The sequence below is a fragment of the Pelmatolapia mariae genome, linkage group LG1 (assembly GCF_036321145.2).
Source record: "Pelmatolapia mariae isolate MD_Pm_ZW linkage group LG1, Pm_UMD_F_2, whole genome shotgun sequence".
NCBI classification, from domain to species: Eukaryota; Metazoa; Chordata; class Actinopteri; order Cichliformes; family Cichlidae; genus Pelmatolapia; species Pelmatolapia mariae.
In genome coordinates this window covers 38424121-38440871 of record NC_086227.1, presented here as the reverse complement: position 1 = coordinate 38440871, position 16751 = coordinate 38424121, and the positions used below count along the sequence as shown (strand labels likewise).

General features: G+C 45.3%; 1 protein-coding gene across 3 annotated transcripts in view; it reads left to right on the top strand.

The window, feature by feature from the left end:
• Positions 1-16162, top strand: part of fhod1 (formin homology 2 domain containing 1) — a 54566-nt gene extending 38404 nt beyond the window's left edge. The window contains exons 12-26 of one of the 3 annotated variants that reach the window (XM_063480550.1): positions 524-613; positions 4521-4678; positions 4886-4942; positions 5057-5191; positions 5303-5472; positions 6132-6734; positions 7221-7376; positions 7476-7658; positions 7818-7937; positions 9730-9891; positions 9972-10162; positions 10269-10461; positions 11155-11332; positions 12095-12271; positions 13775-16162. In XM_063480550.1, coding sequence (XP_063336620.1) covers positions 524-613; positions 4521-4678; positions 4886-4942; positions 5057-5191; positions 5303-5472; positions 6132-6734; positions 7221-7376; positions 7476-7658; positions 7818-7937; positions 9730-9891; positions 9972-10162; positions 10269-10461; positions 11155-11332; positions 12095-12271; positions 13775-13860 — 2659 coding nt within the window. In that variant the 3' untranslated portion in view covers positions 13861-16162. Of the gene's footprint in view, positions 1-523; positions 614-4520; positions 4679-4885; positions 4943-5053; positions 5192-5302; positions 5473-6131; positions 6735-7220; positions 7377-7475; positions 7659-7817; positions 7938-9729; positions 9892-9971; positions 10163-10268; positions 10462-11154; positions 11333-12094; positions 12272-13774 lie in introns of all 3 variants that reach the window. The other 2 variants (XM_063480544.1, XM_063480536.1) reach the window with 2 other exon arrangements.
• The last annotated feature ends 589 nt before the right edge of the window (positions 16163-16751 follow it).

The window sequence follows — 16751 nt, the reverse complement described above, 5'->3', positions numbered from 1 at the left end:
TAGTATTCACAATCACTGTCATTATTTATTTTACGTTTTTTTGCAAAATCACAGACCAATAACATGCGCTTCTCACTATCATGTATATTTCTCATACCACACAAGCTTAAGGCAACTATTGTGTAAACTGGTGTTTTCTAAATAACGTGTAGCTGAACTTTTAGCTTTCGGTCTTACTCACCGTGGACTCGGTCACATCCACTCTGCTGTCCACACAGCTCTGTGAAAAACCTGCTATAACAGGAACTCGTTAAGGGTTCATCTAACATCTGGTCACATGTTCCTCACTGACCAGCCAGACGCTGACAGTAGCACTGATTTTCTTGATGGTCGCTGCAGACGTGGAGCCACACACACACACACACACACACACACACACACACACACACACACACACACACAGACAGAGCAGTGGTGGAATGAACTGGCAGAGAGCAATGTTTTTAAAGCAGTCTCTCTCTCACTCTCTCTCTCTTCTTGGCTGTTTGCTTATTTTCTGTGTGTGTGTGTGTGTGTGTTACAGTCCATCCTCGCCAGATCTCTCTCTGCGCGAGAATTCCCAGTCGAATCTGCAGCAGCCCGACAACAAGACGGACCCCAAAACTAAAGCGAAGTAAGTGAATCAGTTGATTTATTTTTTTTTGGGGGGGGGGGGGGGGCGCTCTGTTTTTTCTGTGTTTGTTTGTTTAACGGACGGTTAAACCACGTGTATCTGGCATCGCTGTGCAGGGTTATCACTGCAGGAGGGATCAAGTTTAGCCCTTTAAATGGTCCAGCGTTGTTCTGGAACTTTGTGGGTTGTTTATTTTATCATTTCTGTAACCTTCATTATTTTTCTTTTGTAAAAACTTGATTATACTCTGTGTTTAAATTCCTGGCTGATGTTTTCCCGTTTAATCCCGGAAAATGTAATTATTATTTTGAGATGGATTATGTCAGTTTTCCTGGATAATTTCCTGACGTTGTTTTTATTTCTGCTTTCTAAAATGATACTTTTTTAGGACTGTTTCTTTATCTTATCTATTATTATCTTTATTGCAATCTTTTAAAATCTGACATTTTTAACTTTTTGGATCATTTTAGTTGAACTTTTTCTTCCATGTTTAAGTTGTTGATGTCTCGTTACCTTTTCTTTTAGTTTTTCTACGTGATCCAGAATCATTTTTGTCTGTCAAAGATGATTTTTGGCTCTGATATTCAGTTTGATAAAAACTGTGACCATGCAGTAAGAAGGGCTGCAGACGGTAAAAAGTTCAGCCGCAGCTTCTTCGCTCTCTACGTTACTCTCGGCGCACTTGCTCTCTCAGTTATAACATTATAATGTGTTGTCTGTTTCTCTCTCCTCCAAAATTCCTGCTCCCTTTTTTTTTTTTTTTTTTTTTTTTTTTTCCCCCCCCTCCCGTCTCCTTTTATTCCTCTCCCAGCTCTGGGGAGGATGAGGAGCTCTTCTGGTAAGTACACGTCTCCTCCTCCTGCTCCTCCTCATCGTCCTGTGTGTCTGTAGTCATCAGTCTGGTGTTCAGCTACATAAAATGAGTCTTTGACTAGTAACACTTTTGTACATCAGGCTGGATTCAGGTGCTTCAATAAGGGAGGGGAACCTTTAACTGACCTCATTCATCTCTCAGTGCTGAACGCTTTTCTTTTCAGGCTCTATTTTTTTGGTTTCGGTTTCTGCTTTTTTACGTGATTCTCTGGATTGTCTCATTGTTAGAAGGTGGGCCACATATACAGAGGTCTGACTTTGAAGGGGCTCCTTTAAGGGTTTTTATGCAGCTGAGCACCCGTCAGCAGGTTTTACGTTAAAGTAGCCGGTTACAGCATGCAGCTGCTGCCTGAACAGGATGATGAAAGCCTGCTGGTGCGTGTGTGTGTGTGTGTGTGTCATGCTCAGATGTGTATTGTGTCTCTACAGCCCAGTTGACTGTAATGTAAATCAGGACAAGCCGGTGCTGAGGAAGTTTCAGTAAGTACTGGTGCAGCCCCACTGCATGCTGGGAGTTGCAGGGATGGTTGTCGGGCTCTGGTGCTTGTGTTTGGGTTGTGTGTGTCATCACTGAAATCAACTTTAGGACTCTTTGTAGTTTGGAGTAAAGGTGAGTCAGCAGGAAGTGATTAATTCATGTGATTCAAGGTGACGGTAACTCACCCGTGTGTGTGTGTGTGTGTGTGTGTTGGTTGGACTACATCACCTCAGTGGGTTGGGTTGTGTGTTATGAAGCTGTCTGAGTGACATTTAAACTCCCTTAATGCAGATTTAAGGCTGCTGCTTTTGTCATTTTGGGTTTTCAAACGAGGCGACCGGCGTGAAAGAATCGTGCCGATGTCGTTCGGTGTAATGACGCCGTGCACGGTCTCGTCATGATCTTTCAGCCAACGATGGCTGCCGTTCTGTGTCGACTGACCAAAGAGAGAAAGCAGAACTGTAAAAGGAAACGCTCAGAGTAGATGGACATGGATTCCTTCAAAGAAAGCTGAAGCTTGTTTGTAGCAGCAGGATGTAGCATGGAAACATGCGTTGGATGCATTCATGCATTGTCACATGTTACATGCAGTCTGTGTGCATGTCAGGGTCTTTAGCTGCTGCGGGGTCACATTTTGCAGCAGGATGTGCAGCAACGGATCAAAGAAGCTCAAAGTGACACCGTCTATAATGTTCTCAGCTCAAGTCTCACACAAATGAGAAGCACAAGCAAATCCTCCAGTATCTCTGTGCTAAATGTAGATTATCTGTTTCCCAGCACACAAACCCTCCTGAGCTGTAGTTTTCTCCTGGTCCTGGTCCTGGTCTGGATCTGTTGTCCTACTGTGGTTCAGACCAGAACAATAGAAACTCATAAAGTGAAGCAAAAATGTAGCTGTGTGATTTTTGGGAGGCAGCTGCAGCCACTAAACACAGACATGAAGCCCAGATTGTCGATCGCAGAGCCGAACCCGGCAGCTCTGCGGTCCCCCGGACCTGGACCCGGTCCATCTCCAAAAGTACCGCTCTCTACTCCACTGTACTGCACTGTACTGGTAGAAATAAGCTAACTACATGTGTATTGATATACATGCTATAGCGTACTGTTCAGTACGCTTGCAGCTAAAACTTGTGTACTTGTACCTCAATAAAAACAATTTCTCACATAAGAACTTTGTTCTCTCCACTTGACTGAGAGAAACATCTTAAGACGCCTCCAAATCTCTGCCAGCATTAAAGACTTTAAACTAATCAGAAGATGATATGATAATATTTCTGAATATGTAACTAATGCAAAGTTTCTGCACATTTTACGGAAACGTTACAAAATACTCTTTATGCTTTCAAAGTGAGAGTCCCAGTGAATTGCTCTACAGGCGTGGATGGGCAGCGATAACCGGGACCCCCGTGTCTCTGTACGAAGTGACCTCAGATAAAAGATGCAAAACAACCACAAAGAATCAGAAAACACCCCACACGGCCCTGTTTTCAGCAGTAACACAGTCGGTTATGTTTTGGAAGGTGGTTTGGACTTTTCAGAAGCGTCTCCTGCTTCTGCTCCAGTTTTATCTAAATATGACTTTTCTTGGAGGAGCCCATCGCTGGGTCCAACTTTGGGACCAATCGTTTTGTGAGTCTCTCCTACTCACAGCTTTTTTTTCTTTTCTTTTCTTTTCTTTTTTTTTGTTTGGGCGCATTTTTTTTTTTTTTTAATTTGTAGAACCAGTCGTAGATGAGGAAACTGCACGCTGTCACAAACAGACACATTATGATTACCATGCATCCAAACTGACCCCTTCATGGGACCAAAGAGCGTCTCATTTCATAAAATTAACTAGAAAATGTTAAATTAGCGCGGACCTCTGAACGCTGAAATGAGAAGAGATTCTTTGGTGGCCAAGAACAACTGAATAATAAAAACACCGTATAAAAATTCTGTGTTTGGGTTTGTGTGTGTTTCTTTTGGCTCCGCGGTTCAGCGGTCTGTCCAAATCCTGACATATTAAAGTCATAAATCTGCGCCGGTGGGATGTTTCAGTGCTGCAGAGTCGGATGTGGGGGGAGGGGTGTGTTGCTGGTGGTGGGGCTGATGGCGTCCTCCGGTCCTGAGTTTGGTTTGGTTTTGTCTTTTGTAACTCTGGGTGGAGTCTAATTGCTGGTGTTTAATCTGCCAGGAGCTGGTTTGGTTTGCAGTTGAGAATAAAAATGAATCTGAGATCAGTTTGACTGCGATGATTCGGTGTTAAAGTAACTTAAGGGGGACCTTTTCCACTTAAATTTGACACCCACCCTCCTGATTGGCAAACCTCCATAAGTAGCACCTGAGCTTTTAAAAATGTTGACCTATTTATTTGAAACTTTGGCCAAACCTTTGTTTAATATGATCGTCCAAAAGTGCAACAATCAGAAGAAGACAGGAAATAAGAGAAGAGACTGAAAAGGTCCTCTTTAACTTGACGCGAGAAGTCCAGAGTTTGCCTCCCGGTTCCTCAAAGCAGCCTCGAAGTCTGGGATCAGGTCTAATCCCTTCCCCCCTCTCCTCTCTCTCTTTTCTCAGAGGCACCTTCCTGCGCAACCTGGCTGCCCAACAGTGGCAGAGGAAGCGAAGGACTAAAGACTTGAGCGAGATTAAGTTGCCCTCACTTGATGATGCTGTGACTCCAACTTTGGAGGGGACAGCGGACGAGGGCGCAGCCGAAGTGCCGTCACGTCACGGTAAAGCTTCACATTACAGTCACAGAGCTGCACACAGCCTCCTGATGTACGCGTCGTGGTTCTGTTACTGTGTGATGGTGTTAATGCTGTTCCTGTGACTCCAGATTAAGTTAAGCTGACAGCCACTCTTCTGCTTACTGTGTGTGTGTGTGTGTGTGTGTGTGTGTGTGTGTGTGTGTGTGTGTGTGTGTGCGTTCGTTCGTTCAGACTCAACATCAAGCAGTTTGGAAACAAACGGACATTCAGATTCCCAGGATGACCCAGGTGAATTCCTACAGCTGCCCTCTACAGGCAGAGACGGGAACTGCAGGACACATCTTCTCCTGAATCCGTCTGTTGGTATAAACTTTTAAAAACCAGTGTTTTTGTCTGCAGCAGCGTCTGTGCAGCGACAGGGCAGCACGTTATCCAACGACACAAAGTTCATGCTCGACATGCTCTACTCAAAGACGGGACCCATGAGCCCCTCTGCACCTGCAGACACCAACGAAGAAGAGGGGAGCTTCGTGCCTGGTGAGAGAGCCACTTTTCTGCAGCTCGCTGCACATCCCAGACTTTATTTATTGTCATATATATTAATAAAGTTGCAAAAATGTTCTTCTGTGATTTCGTTCCCTTTCCCAGCAGGTGACGATGTGGCTGCTCGAGGTCGTGTGACTGAGCGTCTGTCCAGCTTCAAAGCGCTCTCGGCAGAGTCCTCCACCTCCAACGAGAGCAGCGCCTCCCGCAGAGCAGAGTTGGAGAGTCTGGAAGGCTCGACGCAGGCGGCACGAGCCCGACTGGCTGAAGAACAGGTCAGAACATGAAGGACGTTATTCTGTCTGCAGATGCTTTTCTTCTTCTTCTCTGCGGATCCGCAGGTTTTTAAAAGCAGTGTTTCTATACTCTGTTTATCCTTCGTTCTTTAGTCACTTATCTGCATCTCTCTTTAAAGTGTACCGGGTTTTAGTTGATGCACCGAGTTACTGTACAGGTATGAGCCAAAACATGATGGTCTGGATAAGTTGAGTTTCTTGGGTCTATGAGAACATTCAGGTGAGGAGCTGAACCTCTCCAACAGGACTCTAGAGATTCTCTGAAGTGTTGTGAGGAGCTCAGCAGAGTTCCTGTAACGAGCGCTGAGGTCATTTCTGAGACACGACGTTCATGGCGAGCAGAACAAATCAGCTTTGTTTGCTTTTCATGAAATTTATTCTACAAATCATGACATGCAACAATAACAGAGAGCATGCTGCTGCAGCTCCTCTGTTTTATTAAAGTGGTGCTGCTTTCTTGTTGTAGCCCCTCCCACACCCGCCTGCATCAGTGGCTCCAGTTTGAGGCCCACTGGCTTCACGTTGGTGCTAAAGATCAGGTGGAGTTGCGGGGCCGCATCATGTTTTGGCTCATGTGTGCGTGAAACAGTTTGAAAGTTGAACATAAAGCTGATAAATGTGTCTCCATCCACCATCAGAAGCGTTACATCCGGCAGCAGAGCAGCATCGACGCCGAGGCGCACGCCGGCAGTCTGGACACCACCCAGATGACCCCGCTAGGCCCCGGCAGCTCCAACGACGCCTGGGACCAGCTGCAGCCGAGCGCCGCCGCCCTACGCATCAAGGACCTGGACTTCTCTGACCTGCTGGACGAGGAGGACATCGACGTCCTGGACATAGACACCTTCGACAGCTCCGCTTCATCCTTCACCCTCTCTGGAATCCCTCCCCCTCCTCCTCCCCCTCCTGGCATGCCGGGGGCTCCTCCCCCTCCTCCTCCACCTCCTCCACCGGGAGGTCTTGCACCCCCTCCTCCTCCACCTCCTCCACCAGGAGGCCTCGCACCCCCTCCTCCTCCACCTCCACCAGGTGTCCCCCCTCCTCCTCCTTCTCTTGAGGCCTCTCAGAAGAAGAAGAAGACGGTGAAGCTGTTCTGGAAGGAGCTGAAGCAGGCAGACGGACCGAAGAAGTGTCGCTTCGGTCGGGGGACGGTGTGGGCGTCTCTGGATAAGGTGGCGGTGGACACCGCCCGCCTCGAGCATCTGTTTGAGTCCAAAGGCAAGGAGCTCCCTGTAGCCAAGGTGGGTGGATGATAGATTCTCTTAAAAAAACTTAAAACCCTGCCTGAGACCCACAGAGAGCAAAATGAGATGCACTCGAGAGGCTGACAAAAAGACAGGCTGCAGAAAGAGTATCTAATGTCAAACGCATATGAGCTCATTTAAAACGGTCTGCCACAGTTTGACCACCAGGGGGCTCCAGCGGGCTGTAAAATCCCTTCACTTTTACACTTAATGTTTCAACTCAAACCACAAATTAAACAAGCAGTGATTACTAAACAGAAAACGAACAGCACTCATGATCAGTGTATTTAGTTTAACCAACTATCAGTTTACCATTAAAAGTGATGATTGTTAAGAAGTGTTACTGTGTAACTTTATGACATCACAGGAAGCGCTGACACTGCTAGTTGTGCGCGAGCGGCTCTCTTCCAAAGCTGGAGGAGGAATTATTGAGCAGGAAAACTGTCGCACTCGTCACGTTTTTAACATGTCGCTTGTGTGCAGAAAGGACCGGAGACCAAGAAGACTGAGATTCTGGTTCTGGACTCAAAGAGGAGTAACGCCATCAACATCGGTATGACCGTCCTGCCGGCGATCCACGTCATCAAGTCGGCCATCCTCAGCTTCGACGAGTTCGCCATTAGCAAAGAGGGCATCGAGGTAGGGCTGACTTCCTGTGTGTAGACGGATCACAGTCTGATCGGTCTGCTGTTTCATCTTCAACTTTAACGCTATGGGCACTCTCTTTGTCCTGAGCAGAAGATCCTGACCATGACCCCCACAGAGGAGGAGAAGCAGAAGATCCAGGAGGCTCAGCTCGCCAATCCCGACCTCCCTCTGGGCACAGCAGAGCAGTTCCTGCTCACCCTGGCCTCCATCAACGGCCTGACCCCCCGCCTTCAGCTCTGGGCCTTCAAACTGAACTACGAGGCTCTGGAGAAAGTAAACGAGCTGATTGCAGATTATTAGAAGATTTACACGTCACAGAGAAGCTGAAAGTCACCTGAATTCAGCTCAGCTAGATTACAGAAAAACTGGATCTGATTATAGTTAGGCTGTTATACTGTAATGCTGAGACTGTGACTGTGTCGCCCCCTGCAGGAGATAGCCGAACCGCTGTTTGACCTGAAGCTCGGCATGGAGCAGCTCGCCTCCAATCAGACCTTCAGGAGAATCCTGGCGACGCTGCTCGCCATCGGAAACTTCCTCAACAGCTCCAACGTGAGGAGGGACCCAACACACATTCTAGTTTTGATATCATAGTGAGGACATAATGCTTTCCCTAGCCGCTCAGCCTAACCCTAACCATCAAAAATGAATGCCTAACCCTCGGCCTCACCATAACATAACCTAGCTGTACCCACAAAGCTGTCTAAATAGACGCACGCGCGCGCACACACAGAGAACATGACGAGGTGTAGAAACTCTCAACTCTCGCAGCAGGAAATGTGAATCCCTCCATGGTTAGAAAAACTCATGTGCAGTTTGTACATGTCATTAAAAAAAAACATACTTGCATATGAGTGATTTTACTGCTGCAGCAGGCAGTGATAAAACATTCCAGACATATCCAAATAAACTGAGCAGCTGCTGCACAGAGTAGTTTGGTTGTCAGGTTAAAAACACTTTTCCCTGGTGGTTCAGCGACATGTGACAGCACTCTGACTGTAGCCAGTCAGCAGCAGGGAGGTCAGCGGTGCTTTAGTCTGAGCTGACAGCAGCTGCTACACAACACCAGAGCCACAGCCTCACCTTTCCTTCACTGCACCCTGCTGTTCACAGACAGGCTGTATGCACGGTTACTCACAGGAAGATGGAAGCAGCTGTTTATTCCCCGACTTCTTTATAAAAACTGAATACATCAGTGTTTAGGAAGAATTTTATGATCTGTGACAGTAAATGAACCAGGGCTTAAAATATTGAATGGCTGATTAAAAAGGATGTAGCAGCAGGTCTGCTAACAGCTGCTGTCCTCCTCACTTTATCACATCAAAGAAAACTGAACATAAACCAAAGCAGGGCTGTTCCAGAGGCTGTGCATCGTGTTTGCTGCCCTAACAGAAAGGGATTGAAGGCGCTGTTAGGATGTCGTCGCCATCTTCCTCCTCCTCATCACTGCACAGTTTAAACTGTAAAGGTTACAGAGTAGCAAACCAAGCTAGAATAAATACACAGCAGCAGCATTTTACATTTCTAAAGGGAAAGTTCAGACTTTGCAGTACTGTATCGAGAGGCAGGTTTGTGCTCTCAAACTGACTTTCGGCTGAAGCTTTCATTTGTTTGTGTTTATGTATTTGCACATTATTAAAAGTGAGATGAAATCAGGTTGAAAGAGCTTGATTTAAGCTTTATTTCCATGTGCTGGCAGACTCATTACTCTGAATCAGGCCTTTAAAAAGCCTGCACATACTATCTGTCTACATCTGTATTTATTCAAATCCTCTGATGTACTAATTTATCAGTTGAGTCAGAAAAACAGATCCCAGGAAGTGATCACAGCCGGCCCTGTTTGACCTTGCTGAAGTCACAAAGAACAGTTAAAAAGCACTGTAGGGCTGTTTTGTTGGACACTACACCACGTCCAAGCTATTTCTGTGGGAATGTTGTAATAAAATATCCCACAATGCAATGCAGTAGTGACCTGTGTCACAACAGACACTGCTGGATGGTGATGATCTATTAGTTCAAGTATCTTTACTTTACTAGGTGTAGTGTACTTTTCACATGTGCTAATCATTATTACTTGGATCATGTCATGGGTGAGGTTTGGTTACCATGGTTACGTGTCTTCAAGCGGTAGTTCATCTGGGATCTTAGATCTGGCCAATGAGACGCCTCTGTGATGGGTAAGAATCTCAAACACGTGCGTGGTGCTTTGTTTACATCCAGAAGTTATCTCTGAGGGCGAGGGCCAGTTTGTTATTCCTCTAAATAAAGAGTCAAGATTAGAGATTTCAGGCGGAGATCGAACGTCGTCCTCTGAATCTCTGTGTGTGTCTGTGTGTGCGTGTAGGCTAAAGGCTTTGAGCTGAGTTACCTGGAGAAAGTGGTGGAGGTGAAGGACACGGTTCACCGTCAGTCTCTGCTGCATCACACCTGTAACCTGGTGGTGGAAAATTACCCAGAATCCTCTGACGTCTACTCTGAGATCCCCGCCATCACCCGCTCGGCCAAAGTACAGTTCAGTCCTTCTCACTTTTACGCCGCCCTGATGTAAAATCACCTGGTGCTGACCAGTTGACTTTTTTTCTCCAGGTGGACTTTGAGCTGCTGTCAGAGAACCTGGTCCAGCTTGAGAGACGCTGCAAAGCATCATGGGACAACCTGAAGGTGGTGGCCAAACATGAAACCAAAGCGGCGCTGAAGAACAAACTAACGGACTTCCTGAAGGACTGCACGCAGAGGATCATCATCCTGAAGGTCGTCCACAGGAGAGTCATCAACAGGTGACACATCAGCGCGCGCACACACACACACACACACACACACACACACACACACACACACACACTGTCCTCGGCATGATGGTGCACTAACCTCCTCCTCCTCCAGGTTCCACTCCTTCCTGCTGTTCCTGGGTCAGCCGTCGTCTTCGGTCAGAGACATCAAGGTGACAAATTTCTGTCGGATCATCGGCGAGTTCGCTCTGGAATATCGCACCACCAGAGAGCGAGTGCTCACCATCAAACGGAAACGCGCAGTTCACCGAGAGCGCACCAAGACCCGAGGAAAGATGATCACCGAGGTAAGATTCTCCCCTGCTTGTCAGAGGGGTCAGAGGTCAGCGGCAACAGAATCGCAAAATCTGAGTTACTTGATTTAAACCAGTGCCAATCAGTTAACACCGTTATCTACATAGAATATCAAATATTTGTATTCATTAGAGAACGGCACCCAAACCCACAGACTTCTAGCTTCCCAGGTTTGTAGTTTTTAAATACCAGATTCATATAATGGTTGAATCTCACTGAACTTCTCGGATGATCTTTCAGTACAATTTAAACACTCTAAACGGCACAACCACTGCAAACACACCTCTCAATCAGAGCCGCCACGCCTCCATCTTCAGGCTTTAATTAAATTCCAATGGACGAGGTATAAATCAGTTTACTGCCTGTGTGATTATTGCAAAGGAGGAAATCAGCTTTACAGACCAAAACATTTTTTTTGCAGCAGGCTGTAAATGTGTTTAATTCTGCTGTAAAGTTGGACATTTTAACATGGAAGTCTATGGGGAGTGACTCACTTTTGGAGTATGCCTCCAGTGGCCAATTGAGGAACTGCAGTTTGTGACGCTTCTTCGATCCTTAGAGGATGCCACCAGAATTCACTGTTGCACAGAGAGGAATAAAATAAAACCTTTACAATCTAGAGATTACATCACTGTTTACAGATATTATATTTTAAAGTGGGCTTATCCTCTTTCTCCCTTCCTCAGACGGAGAAGTTTTCAGGGGCGGTGCCACGTCCGGACAGCCCGTCCCCCGTTTCTATGGCAGCAGAGGCAGACCAAGATCAGGAGGAGGAGCATGAGAACATGAAGAACCTGCTGGTCAGTCACAGCAGCACCCTGAACTGTGATCAGAGAGGCCTGAGGCGCTCCCGAGCCGTCCGCAGTAAGACCAGCAGCTTTCTTCACCTCCACACGACTCCCACAATAACTGACTGTCAGCGCCACGTTTACTTCCAGCATCAGTTTAACTTTAAGGCCGTCAGGCTCGTGCTGCTTTTGCTAGAAATGAGCGTTCAACCAGTAAAATCAGACATTATGAGATCCAGTCTGCAGCACGACATTCCCCACATTTTGATTTCATCAGAGTGAGGACGCAGAAAAATGTGACGAGCGTCGTGATTTGAACTCAGACACGCTAAATCAGCTTTTTCTTTTTTTACTGGAAAGCATGAAAAATTGAATATTTTCACCTCTGCTGGAGCTGCAGCGAAAAAAGTGAAATCATTTTCTTTTGCTTAAATCTGAGTAGAGCCGGCGTCGCTCCACCGGACGCTGTAGAAACATCCTTCCGGACTCATTCAGAGTTACTCTGGGTGGTTAAAATGGAAAAAAAGAAACTGCAGTGTTTTCTTTTCCGAACATTTCCATCAACATAATGACTCCATATATAAACTAACGTAATGAGCGATTGTTTCGGCACGCTCTGAATTAATTTAGTTTTTAAACCAATCACTGTTAAATATTCGGTCGTCTAGTGAGTCTGGTAGATGCTGCGTCACACTGAAATTAAGCTGAAAATTGGGATAAATACTCTTCCTAAACTCTGAACCAGTTCGAGCAGCTGGGGATGGGAACACCGAGGCGCCCTCGTCCTGCTTCTTATCGCGTTCCTGCTCCTGGTTAATGTTCCGGTTCTGGTCCTCAGGTCTCGGCAGGGTGGAGCCGCCCAAGATGTCTGTAGCCAAAGAAGACGGGACGAGCTCCCAGGACGACGCCACAGATGAGATCATGGACCGACTCGTCAAGTCTGTTACCCAGAATCCTTCCGGCAGATCGTCCAGCCCCAAGAACCGCAAGCGGTCCCGACTGAATAGGAAGTCACGTGAGTATGAATTTACGTCTTAATATTGATTCGCTGTGACATCATTAATAATTTTTTGTGACCTTGCAGACTTGTGGGCGGAGCGGTCCCGCGTCCCTAACAGAGTATAGTCGAGGCTTTATGTGACTTCAACTCCCAGGGTGCATTTCTGCAAAAGCGGTCTATTAGCTTAAAATCAGCATTTTCATTTAAATGAGTCTCATGTAGTTCATCATCTGTCTGAAACTAGCACCTGTCTCTTTAAGCTCCGCCCTCCATACGTGCTTTCTTCTAACTGGCTAACTTTCAGAAGCCTGCTGAGGGGCACCCGGAAGAAAAACCAGATTTCTTTTTTAAATCTTTCACTTTTATGTATTTACTTATTATTTAATTTTAGTGAATTTTATGACTTTGGTCAAACACAGCTGAAGACCGTTTCGCTCACATTTACATTTTTGCTTTTGAGAATTCTTCAAAGCTTCTTTTTGTTTTACTGTACTTTAGTCACTTTTTTCCACTCACAGTTTAAACTGATGAACGCAACGCTGCTTTCCAAAGAACGACCTGAAAAACAAAACCTGACCGAGGGGAAGCGGCTGCCCCTCGCTTTCCCCCTGCTGTGTTTTCAAGGTTTAGGGACCCGTCCTGCTGAAGGTCGAGTCCTCTGAGCTTCAGTCTGGTTCAGACTGCGTGGAGACACAACAGCAGCTGTGTGTCCAAAACAAGCTGATATCTGTGCAGCTTCATATCACTGTTTGCTCTTCCTCAGTAAATCTGTCCACAGCAGCAGATAATCATCAGGTCCAGCCATCCTACTGCTGAGCGCAGGACACGATGAACTGCTGCTCGCAGGCTGCAGACTCATTTCTAAGTAACTTGGCGGCAGTACGATAAACTGAAGTCTTTGATTGGAACATTTTTGGAGTGTTTGACCTTCACAAGGTGTTTTAAAGCAAAAGACGTCCAAATCTGCAGCTTCTGGCTTCTCAGATTCGAGGAAATGATGATTATTATTCTCATTATTATTATTATTATCATTATTATTATTATTTACATTTGCATGACTAAGACTGACACTGCAAGAAACTAGTGCAGATTACATGAGTAATTAGTACATGTACACTATAAATCTGAGAAAAAGGCTGAAAGATGGTATAATAGAGAAATATGTGTGGAATCTTATAGCACAGAAAGACGTGTTATAGAGAACTGTAGGAATGAGTTCCTCAAACGTTCTCTTCTAGGAGGAGATAAATAGCTGTTTTTTTTCTTCTTCCAAGTAAAATAGTTGTTATCAGGCAGAAGCTGGGAGTCGCTGGTCCACCCATGCCTCCTCTTTGGTCTGTTCTAAGACGTTAAAGCCCCAAAGACACAAAGAAATGAGTTTGAGGCAGGAGATATTTTAACTTTTTATTTTTGGGCTGAAGATTTTCTGAAGAGTTTTGTGAAAAGAATCAAAATCAATGAAGAAGAAAATTGATCCCCAGCTTCCTGTAATGCTGACGTTGTTTCTGTGTGTTTCAGTGAGGAGGACTCTGAAGAGCGGCCTCGGTGTGGATGTGGTTCAGGCTCTGGGACTCAACAACAAGACGGCAGGAGACAGAGTCTGAGCTGCGACTGCAGCTGATCGATAAATCGGCGAACTATTGATTACAGAGACTGAACCCAGACCAGCTGAGCGGCTCCAGCAGACGTCGGGAGACGTGCGCTCTGCATTTGGAGACTCTTCCACCGGCACATCTGCCGCAGCTGTTCAGACACTTTGATGTAGAAATAGTTGTGAGAAGAATTTTTTTCACGTGACAGATTTTTACTGGTTTCCTGCAGCTTTGAAACATTCACGATGCTCACGAGGAAATCTGGATGCAGAGCTGCGGTCTTACTGAGAAATGAGTTTAAGGTGGATTCGTTGTCAGGTGTCCGTCCAGAACTGAAAGTGTGAGAGTCGGATAAATGAAATGAGAGCAGAAGCGCAGCAAAGCCTTCGACCTCTCGAACTGCTCCCATGTTTGTTTTTGGAGTTTTAACTTGAATCACTGCTGACTCTGAAGCGTCACTGTCTGTGTGTCTCTTCCTGTCTGACTCTCGGCTCGAGCTCATCGAGATCTCAAAACAGAGTTTCTGGGTTTCGAACACGTGGCACGCTCGGGCACGCCACCCCGGCTGTTTAGAAGGCCGGGGGTTTGGTGTTTTGAAAGTTGTTTCTGGGTTTTTTGGTGATTAGTTTAAATTTAAACTTTTGGTATTTTGTTACATTTTCACTGACTTTAAGATAACTTTGGGAAGTTTCCCCAGTTTATAGAGTCTGTGTGTTTGCTTTAAGTCGAGCATGGCCTCTCCGACACACGTCGCGTGTACCTGCTCATTTTTGTTGTTCGGTCTTCTGCGTTACCGCCACCTGCTGGACTGGAGTGTTACCATAATCTTTAGAGCGCATGTAAACAGACGATCAGCGATGTGAAGGAACCTCCTTAAATTATAAACTGGGAATAAAATTTCACAGCTGTTCTTAATATGAACTTTTCCTAAATTTAGGTGTAAAAAGTATATAATAAGGGAGCCACAACAGTGTGTGGTTTCTGAGCACGTCTGCAAAGGTGGATGCAGATTTAATGCCAGTGAGAACAGTGAGATGACGCGCTCGAGTCTGAACATGACATCATGAGTGAAACTGGCATGGGAGCAGTCTGAGTTTGTTTTACTGGCCACGTATCCAAACGCCCGTCCTCAAAAATGAAATCGAGGGAAATAAGTCATCCGGCACATAAAACATTTTTAATTGGTGGGCTTTACTGCTGCTGTCAGGTGATCCAGGCTCCAGTTCTCTGCATTTCCAGTTTTTATGGTAAGCTAAGCTTTATTTTTACTGTGCTGTCGTATTTCACAGGATGGACTCTTCTGTTAAAGGTTCGTCACACTGGATGGCCTCAAATTCTTTATTTCACAGCCAAAAACTGTCAGCGCAGGATCAGGAAGAGTCTGAGAGTTCAGCAGAAACGGCTGCGAGTTTCCTCCCTCAGAGGGTAAACTTTAAAATTCAATAGAAACGACAGGCTGGTGAATATATTTAACTTATTGAAGTGTGTGAAATATCCTCACGTTTAGCTCATTAACTGGTCTGTTTTAACTTTAAATCCAGAGACTGTGAGACTTTAGAAAATATAATAAAATTACAATTTTAAACCTGTTTTCCTATGTAAATGAAAGTGCGTTTGATGGATTTGGAGGCAAATGTACTTCATAGAAAGCTCAGCTGACATAATTATCAAACAGCAGGGTCCATTTAGTGGCTGTTCTGAGGATTATCTGAGGAATACGTTGCAAATAAAAGGTCAGATTCTTGTTAGATTTAAAATTTGTCATCCTGAAGCTGAATTGCACTCCGACCTGCACAGAGTTGGAGAGTTTGCTGTTGCAGCGTCACAAACAGCACAAAGGTGGTCTGTTTAAAAACTTGACAGTTGTATAGCTTTATTTAAATTCAAGGTGAACGTGGGCTCATCAGGTCAAAACACATGGCACGGACTGGAAGGCGTGGTCTTCAAACCGATTAATGCTCAGTTTGGAAACTTTTAATCACACATGTTAAAAAAAAACTTGGATTAAAACCTAAAATCACTTACGTGGTACAAACATCTGCGCGTGTGTGTGTGAGAGAGGGGGGGAGGGAGTGATTACAGGACTAACAGTGTGCGTTCGGTCTTGGTGTTTTTTGCACTCTGAGGTGTTTTTGTGGTTGTTTCTTTCTGCGGCTGACTTCAGGTCAGTTTGTGTGAAAAGCTTCTTCACATTTTTTTTTTTTTTTTTTTTCACAAACTGATGACGACTTTGTTTTAACTTAAAGAGCAAGACGAACATTTTATAAAAATATTAAATGGATGGTTGAATGTGTCGCTGGTATAATTAATAAAGATTTTTAAGAACAGAGACGTGTTTGCAGTCTGTTCATTCATGCCACACAATATTTTCACGTTCCTCGTGTCTCATGTTATATTCTTCCACTGGACGTCCACCCACTACACCTGCAGTGGCTCCACACCCTTCATTTCCCACAGATTAAAGCAACACCTTCTTTTTCCACTCTGCATGCTAAACAGCTGCTCTCTAACACTTACATCAGCCTCTGTGGGTTTTCAGCACACTGGAACGATGCATTCAACAATGCAGCAATATGAAGCTGCAAACCAAAGACTGTAGATAGAAGATGGACAGCCAAAGCTTGTGTGTTAAAGAGAAACTGAGGTTACAAAAAGAAGCCTGAGGGGAAACAGATTATTAAATCCGGTGATTTAAAACCTCATTAAACACTTTCCTGATGTGTTTATGGTCTAACCCAAGTTTCATGGTTGTAATGAATAAAATATGACGTTTTCTCGTATCAGCCGTGATTGATTGGTTTCTGTTCCTGGTGTGAAAATGTCTGAAAATTCAAAGTATTTTTTAATCACCACCCCTCTTCAATCTCTACTTCAGTGGTGTGAAACATGAAGCCCGGGGGGCA